This window comes from Priapulus caudatus, unplaced genomic scaffold (assembly GCF_000485595.1).
Source record: "Priapulus caudatus unplaced genomic scaffold, Priapulus_caudatus-5.0.1 Scaffold224, whole genome shotgun sequence".
Lineage (NCBI taxonomy): Eukaryota > Metazoa > Priapulida > Priapulimorpha > Priapulimorphida > Priapulidae > Priapulus > Priapulus caudatus.
Genome location: NW_014577285.1, coordinates 52,783 through 61,128, shown reverse-complemented (window position 1 = coordinate 61,128; position 8,346 = coordinate 52,783). Strand labels below are relative to the sequence as shown.

General features: G+C 42.9%; 1 protein-coding gene across 16 annotated transcripts in view; it reads left to right on the top strand.

Annotated features, from left to right (window-relative positions):
* The window catches only part of LOC106807588 (twitchin-like), a 69,349-nt gene that overhangs the window by 35,547 nt on the left and 25,456 nt on the right, over window positions 1-8,346 (top strand). For all 16 annotated transcript variants that reach the window (XM_014809983.1, XM_014809982.1, XM_014809977.1 and 13 more), the window contains 21 exons: window positions 279-439; window positions 678-828; window positions 973-1,157; window positions 1,390-1,486; window positions 1,628-1,927; window positions 2,107-2,267; window positions 2,480-2,621; window positions 2,814-2,929; window positions 3,230-3,398; window positions 3,551-3,666; window positions 3,875-4,064; window positions 4,323-4,634; window positions 4,957-5,101; window positions 5,333-5,487; window positions 5,693-5,885; window positions 6,207-6,313; window positions 6,531-6,833; window positions 6,966-7,150; window positions 7,335-7,437; window positions 7,613-7,803; window positions 8,160-8,274. In XM_014809983.1, the coding sequence (XP_014665469.1) occupies window positions 279-439; window positions 678-828; window positions 973-1,157; window positions 1,390-1,486; window positions 1,628-1,927; window positions 2,107-2,267; window positions 2,480-2,621; window positions 2,814-2,929; window positions 3,230-3,398; window positions 3,551-3,666; window positions 3,875-4,064; window positions 4,323-4,634; window positions 4,957-5,101; window positions 5,333-5,487; window positions 5,693-5,885; window positions 6,207-6,313; window positions 6,531-6,833; window positions 6,966-7,150; window positions 7,335-7,437; window positions 7,613-7,803; window positions 8,160-8,274 (3,597 nt within the window). The remainder of the gene's footprint in view (window positions 1-278; window positions 440-677; window positions 829-972; window positions 1,158-1,389; window positions 1,487-1,627; window positions 1,928-2,106; window positions 2,268-2,479; window positions 2,622-2,813; window positions 2,930-3,229; window positions 3,399-3,550; window positions 3,667-3,874; window positions 4,065-4,322; window positions 4,635-4,956; window positions 5,102-5,332; window positions 5,488-5,692; window positions 5,886-6,206; window positions 6,314-6,530; window positions 6,834-6,965; window positions 7,151-7,334; window positions 7,438-7,612; window positions 7,804-8,159; window positions 8,275-8,346) is intronic.

Here is an 8,346-nt window from a genome sequence, read left to right as displayed (position 1 = left end):
ATAGTAGTAGTAGTAGTAGTAGTAGTAGTAGTAGTAGTAGTAGTAGTAGTAGTAGTAGTAGTAGTAGTAGTAGTAATAGTAGTAGAAGTAGTAGTAGTAGTAGTAGTAGTAGTAGTAGTAGTAGTAGTAGTAGTAGTAGTAGTAGCAGCAGCAGTAGTAGTAGTAGTAGTAGTAGTAGTAGTAGTAGTAGTAGTAGTAGTAGTAGTAGCAGCAGCAGTAGTAGTAATAGTGCACATGCCTTTTCGCCTGGTATTAATTGGAACTGGATGATTCGACAGATCCTGCCAGCAAGCCCGGAACACCAGCCTTTGAAGATTGGGACAAAGACCACGTTGACCTGAGTTGGACTCCGCCAGAAAGTGATGGCGGTGCTCCTATAACAGCGTACATAATTGAGAAAAGGGAAAAGGGCCTACATGAATGGCACCCTAGTGCCGAAGTAAGAAACAATAAATTCTAAAAACGCAAAGCAAATGGGGAGCTCGACCAATGCACAAAATAAACAGATAGATCAATCTATCTATAGTTAGGTGTACTCATACTTAAGTCTATATATGTAAATGAATGCATGGCTACATAAATGAACAACTAAACAATCAAATAAATAATGTAAGAATGAGCTAACACAAAATTTATTACTACTAATTATTTCTATAACAATTATATTTAAAAATTAGATTCCGGCTCCCGCAACTGACGTTATTAAAGGCACATGCAAGGGGTTGGAAGCAGGCAAAGAATACGAGTACAGAATCAGAGCTGTGAATGCAGCAGGACCTGGCGAACCTAGCGATGCTACACCCTACAAAAAGGCCAAGCCAAGATACTGTAAGAGCGTATAAATATTTATTATGTGTTACGTAATCTGTTATTTTTTTATAACAGATGTTACGCAATCTCTATACAAATTTAATTGAGACCAAAACGTAACTCAGACAGACGGGTGCGTAACAGATCTATTTTTATTTCTAGTGCGTCCCAAAATTGATAAGAGCCACATGAAGCCCATAACAATAAAAGCCGGTCAGTCATTTGGCTTTGATGTTCCCCTGGAGGGTGAACCTCCCCCGGAGAAGGAATGGTTCCACGAGGGAAAGCCGATCATAACTCCCGGACATGCCATAATTGAAAACCATGACTATGGAACAATGATCGAGGTATAAATATAGAGCTGGGGCAGTTATATTGGTCATGCTACAGTAATTTACTAATTAAATGCTGAATAGACATATTGGCGTGTAATTTGTTGTCTACTGGACTTGATGTAAAATTAATGTTTAATTATTTTCCGTTAATAATTGATAACGGTTAGACAAGTTAGAATTCGCCGTAATGTAAAATAATTCGGTTTTTTATTCCCATATTTGTACTCTACTTGAACTTGCGTAGGTTCCCCAAGCAAAGCGTGGCGATACTGGTGTCTACAAACTAAGGGTGCATAACAGCTCCGGTGAAGATACAGCCCAGGTTCAAGTCATTGTCTTAGGTAGGTTTGGCCCTTTGCATAAAATTATTATAAGTGTAGATTTGAGGTTATATAGAGCCATTTTTTGCATACGTATATCCATCTCAATATCTACTGCAACCCATCTAATTCAACGCATAAACACACTCACCACCATTTCAGACAAACCTTTGGTTCCTGAGGGCCCGCTGGAAGTTTGCGATGTCTTCAAGGACAAGATGACCCTAAAATGGAAGAAGCCTAAGGACGACGGTGGCACGCCGATTAAGCACTATGAGGTGGAGAAGTTTGACGTTCAACGCGGAACCTGGATCCCAGCCGGTACCTCTAAGGCACCGGAAATTATATGTGATGGACTCATACCAGGAAAAGAGTACAAGTTCCGAGTAAAGGCAATCAATAGCGAGGGAGAATCAGAACCTCTAACCACTGACCATGCTACTTTAGCCAAGGACCCGTGGGGTGGGTTTACTTTCGAGTAGATCTACTATATTAATACGCATAAACACGAGCTGCTTAAAACTGTATTTTTTCAGTATATTTATGTCAGACACATAAACAATTTATAGCACATGGGATTATCGATTTTTCTACTAGAAGTATAAGCCTCATTGACGCGTTGTTATATTCTTGTGATTTAGATCCGGCATCAAAGCCTGGTACCCCAGACATTACTGATTGGGACAAGGACCATGTCGACTTGGAATGGACTAAACCGGAAGATGACGGTGGCTCTCCTATCGACCACTATATCATTGAGAAAAAAGAGAAACAGAGCAACTTCTGGCAGGAGTGTGCTAAGGTACACAGCCAAAAGCGACCTACATGCTAAAGGAACCTGCAGTAGTCATTTACTTATGTGCTTAATCAAAATAAAACAGTACAAGATAAGAAAACTACATGAAAATAGATAGCGAGAGAGAGAGTTTCCGAAGTGTACAGTATAGGCATACGCAACCGCAAACCAGTCAGTGCACCTAAACGGATTAGATAGATGGCTGATTTATGTTACAGGTACCGGGAGAAAAGACAGCCGGTACAGCCCCTCTGCTTGACGAAGGCAAAGAATACACCTTCCGTGTGCGTGCTGTGACCAATGCTGGTCCTGGTGAGCCATCGGACCCATCCAGATCTCAGATTGCGAAGCCTCGCTACTGTAAGTATACAAACAATTTGTGATTAAACGCCTTTTTCTAGGTTTGTACGCTACGGGTTTTTAGCAGGGATTGTTGCCATTGGCCATGGAGTGTTGGCACAATTACGTTCTCAATCGAATTGTAATCCCATGCACATATTCAATGTACGTATCTACCATTACCTGTTTAACGACGTTACCTATTTCCAATAGTGAAGCCAAAGCTTGACCTTTCTAAGATGGAAGACATAAAGGTATTAGCTGGTGAGACTATCCACTTTGATATACCGATCATCGGTGAACCACCTCCGGACAAGGAGTGGACCATGGTGAGTCCGCGCACTGTAACAAGCTGCGATTTGGTATTACTTTGACAAAACGCAAGACCACTTCTTATTATCATGTTTGCGTGTGGGGAGCGAGGGCGTGCCTGCATGCGCGCAGGTGTGTGTGAATGTTTGTCCGCGTTTGTGTGACCGTGCGCGCGCGTGTGTGCGTGTGTATTGTGTTTATATTACGTGCATTCGCGTTTGCTTGCGTTTGTGTGTGTGCGCGCTCGTGTGTGTGGCGCGTATATACATGATAATAAATGTTTTAAAGATTATAACGTGCCGATATTATTTGTACAGAATGGCAAGCCTATCGTAGCTGACGATGACAGAATCACACTGGATAATGAAGACTACAACACCAGACTGCTCATCAGAAATGCCCAGCGAGACGACAGCGGCAAATTCTGTCTGAAGGTTACTAACAGCTCAGGCGAACAGGTTGGCGAGGTCAACGTCGTCGTCCTAGGTATGGATGCTTATAACTGTGCTGTGAAAGTAGGACGCGATTCCATTTTGACCCAATCGAAATTTTCTGATAAAAAGAATGATAGAATTAAAAGAAAGAAATTAATTAAATAATTTGCCGCTAGTAACCAGGGATTGCCGATTTGATTTCAGATGTCCCAACTTCACCAGTGGGACCCCTGGAAGTAAATGACGTGCACAAGGAGGGATGCACGCTTGCCTGGAAGTTGCCCAAGGATGATGGCGGCTCAGGCATTCAAGTTTTCAGGGTATGCATTATCCATATAATTTATTTCCAAACTAAATTTCACTGAGGGATTTTAGTCGAACTGCAATATTCTAACCGCGCAGACAGCGGTGGTGTACGTGCTTTATATTAGCGCATGTGTTGGCGTTTTATTCAATATTAACAAACAATTGTGAATCATTTATTGTAACCGCACCTATGCATAGCAAAGCTATATATCCTGTAAACAGGTCGATAAGTTGGACATGGCAACAGGTCGCTGGGTGCCAGCAGGTGAGGTGGACGGTAAGGAGACTTCAATTGAGCTAGAGAATCTGACACCAGGACACGAGTACAAGTTCCGCGTGAAGGCCTGCAACAAGCAGGGCGAGTCTGCGCCACTCGAAACTCACAAACCTGTCATTGCTAAGAACCCATATGGTAAGTTTTAACTTGTTATCAAATCTGTGCTTACGCCGATCTTTTGTGTATACAGCCGTAGTCTTCCTGAATGATTGCACTGTTATTTTATTATAAAACCGGTATTATTGTGATTACATTTAGCTAATAAATTCTCGGTTCAACGTTCCTAGATCTTTATTATAAGATTGTGAATTTATTTTAACCAGCATCAGCTTCTTATAGAATAGAATTGCTGTAAAGTGTAGCAACTAATTACTGTTTACAACTGTCTCACAGACGAGCCAGACAAACCTGGTACACCAAACGTCGATGACTGGGATAGTGATCATGTCGACCTCAGCTGGACTGCTCCCGAAAATGATGGTGGCGCTCCTATTGAGTCATATGTTATTGAGAAGAAGGATGAAAATGGCGACTGGGCGAAGGCCATAGAGATTCCTGCCGTTCCCGGAGTCACGGACGTCAAGGGGACGGTTCCTGACCTCATCGAGGGAACCAAGTACGAGTTCCGCGTGCGTGCGGTGAACAAGGCCGGACCTGGTGAACCCAGTGATGCATCAAGAGCACAGGTTGCCAAGCCAAGAAACTGTAAGTTACTATCATATTGGTTATTAATTTTTTGTTAGGTGACATTTATCACCGATTGGAATATAATGTTTTCTGATTTAATATTTTCAGTGCTCTATATAAAAGCACCACAGCAGAAATAAAGCATGTTGTGAAGGTTTCTCTTGTGTTTGACATAAAATGTAAATATTACCGTTTTGATGAATAAAAAGATCAGGTAGTGAATAATGGGTCGAGTTAATATGCTGGAAAATAATAATAAATGTGTATGTTATAGTATCTCATGTTATCAGAAGATTATATACAATTCATAATTTATAAGAGATTATAACAATTCCATTAGTGAAGCCAAAGATCTACAAGGATAGAATGGAGCCAATCAGGATTAAGGAAGGACAAAAGATCGAGTTTCTCGTACCATTCGATGGAGAGCCCATGCCTGAGGTTACCTGGCTAAAGAACGACATCCCGATTGACCCAAGCCCAAGGTGTGTGTTAAAATCATGAAGGCTCGTACGTGTAGTAAAGTGAAAATTGAGAATATTTAATATTGAAAAGATGGTGCTAAGTGCTGCGAGTGGCCTTAAATGGTCTTGCATATCACGAGTTTAACTAGGCAGTGCGCCTACAGCTACCGAAGCAACATTCGGGTCCAATAACTGCACGATATGATCGCCACTTTACCGACAGTGCCACATGCTAACTATTTTGTATTCCAGGACGTCCATAGTAAACACCGCCGATGAGAAAACGGTGAAGAAGCAAACTCAGCTGACGACAAACGATGCTGTAAGACACGACTCCGGCATGTACACGCTGAAGGTGAAGAATGCCAATGGAGAAGACGAGTGCACGGTCGAGGTCGTCGTACTTTGTAAGTACGACAAACACGTAATTTAGTTTAGCAACAGTGAAGTTGTGTTGCATAATAATAAACGTAGGCATAAAAAGTCGTAAGGTATGAACGACATCGCGCCTGAAAAAGCGCAAACAACGGTCACTCGGTCTCTTCGGGTGAGCATGTATAACATCTAACTAGCCGGTTCTTCGCAAGTTGATGAATGTCGATGTTGCTGCAGCTCCTCCAGCCGCTCCCGGTGGGCCCCTCGACGCTGTCGACGTCAGGAAAGATCGCTGCAAATTGAAGTGGAAGAAGCCCAAGGACGATGGCGGGCAGGACCTGTCGCACTACGCGGTGGAGAAGTTCGACAAGGCGCTGGGAATCTGGCAAGAAGTTGATCGCGTCAAAGGAGAGGAATGTAATGTTGATAGGTACGCTATAATAATGAGATGACTATGGTTGGGTCGTGATATGGTAATAATATTGTTACACCTTATCTAATGTATTGATAATAGCGCTATTAACCTTTTGTATGTTTTATCTGATGTACTTTTATTTTGTTATTTGTGGTTATTATGAAACGTTTAGGCCTACACTCTATGTCATCAAAATGTTTTGTGATGTAATTTATCACCGCTTTCAAATATATTTTACATAAATTAGAACTACTTTAAGACTATTAACTTATTGACGCCAGCCACATATGACTTGTTTTGTTTAAAAAAACTCATTCGTCGTGCTTATCTAATCAGACTGAATCCTGGTCACGAGTACATGTTCCGTGTAAAGGCAGTCAACCGACAGGGAGAATCTGAACCGCTTGTGACACTTGAACCGATTGTAGCCAAGGATCCTTGGGGTGCGTATTACCATTGTTGCATTATGGCGATATATATTACTGGGCAAATGCGAAACGTGTGTGATGACTTCGGATATCGTCACAGATCTAGACCCATAGTCTAACATGTTTACGAAGAAAACCAGCATTTCTATTAGAAACCTCGTTTCGTCTAATGTCTTAATACACTCGTAGCGAATATCTCATCTTTATGTACGGACGTGTCATCGTTGTGCAGATCCACCGGGTGCTCCGGGCAAGCCAAACATTGAAGACTGGAATGTCGACCACATCGACGTGAGCTGGGACCCACCAATAAAAGATGGCGGCGCTCCGATCGAGGGCTACGTCATCGAGAAGAAAGAGAAAGGAAATCCGTTTTGGAGCAAGGCAGCTGAAGTGCCTGGAACAAGCTTCCGCGCTACGTGCCCGAACCTCGTTCCTGGGACGGAGTATGAGTTTCGTGTGCGGGCAGTCAACATCGCTGGAGTTGGTGACCCTAGTGAGGCCTCAAGGCCCCAAGTCGCTAAGGAGAGATACAGTAAGCAAGTTTTCTATGCTATAGGAATTCTAGCACACATTACGCATAGCAAAGACATTGGGTATACGAAAGATTTTATAAATTTACAAATGATAACCCACGTGATAAAATCGTATCATTCTCTTCATACAGCAAAGCCAGTCATTGACAAGAGCAAGATTCCGACAGAGGTGAAGGTACGGGCAGGGGAGCCATTCAGCCTGTCCGTCCCTGTTGAGGAAATCGAGCCGATCCCAACCATCCACTGGCAAAAGGATGGCAAGGACATTCACATGACAGACCGCATGGACGTCATTGAGAGCGGTAACCTTGCTGAGGTATGAGAAAATATTCTCCGGAATATTTATCCCAGCAAATTACAAAATTACCATCATTGTTCAACAGATAATGTTTAACTGATGTTGCGCGCGCGTGTCTGTGTACATGCGTGTGTGCACGTATGTATCCATATATGGCGTGTATGCGTATTTCCATTGATTTCGAAAATGCTATTTGCTCCAGGTGAACGTGCCTAGATCAGTTCGAGAAGATACTGGCAAGTATAGACTAAAGCTTAAGAACGACATTGGAGAGGACTTCATTGATATCAAAGTTAACGTTGTCGGTGAGTATATAATTAATTATTGCTACACACCACTATGATACCAGATGACTTGATATAATATGCGTAAGAATTTTTATAGCATTTGCTTAGTTGCCGTGTGTCTTTTAGCACTAATGGGTAGCGCTAGACCTAAACATGTCTACACACATCGCTCACTTGTTATTTGTTTACACAGACAAGCCTCAGGCACCAGAGGGCCCCCTTGAGGTCTCTGACGTCACAAAGACAAACGCTGTGCTGAAGTGGAAGCCACCTAAGGACGACGGTGGAGAGCCGATTAGTCACTACGTGCTAGAGAAGATGGATACAGCCCGCGGATCATGGGTCGATGCAGGCCAGACAGCTGGACCTGAGTGCAATTTCCAGGTGATCATTTATCCACTTTCAGACATGACAAATTTTGCCCAAGTAACCAATTTCTAGTACTTCAACACCATTCCCAAGAACAGGAATACACTTAGTAAAGTCTCATCTCGGTTCCTCACAACCCATTTTTAACGGGTCAGTATCTGACGCCGATAGTTGATATGAAAGATGATCGACCGGAGGAGGGTTATAATAGCACTCGCGGCATTCATGTCGCTCCTGACGCTCAGTACAAGGTGAATCTTCAGTAGTTACTGGTCGGCTGCTGTCTATTACGAGAACCCTGAGAAGAGGAGCATCGCGCGATCTGCTCATACGCTGAGTCATAAGTTCGCGTCGCGGTTGTATGACTTCAGGTTGAGAATCTCATGCACGACAAGGAGTACAAATTCCGCGTAAAGGCAGTGAACGTCCTCGGCGAGAGTGCTCCACTGGACACAGAAAAGGGTGTAGTCGCAAAGAACCCATATGGTAAGAAAGCCATCCTCGTATTCTGGCTAAGCGATTACAGCTGAAGCTGCGACTAAACAGTGACTTTCGCGA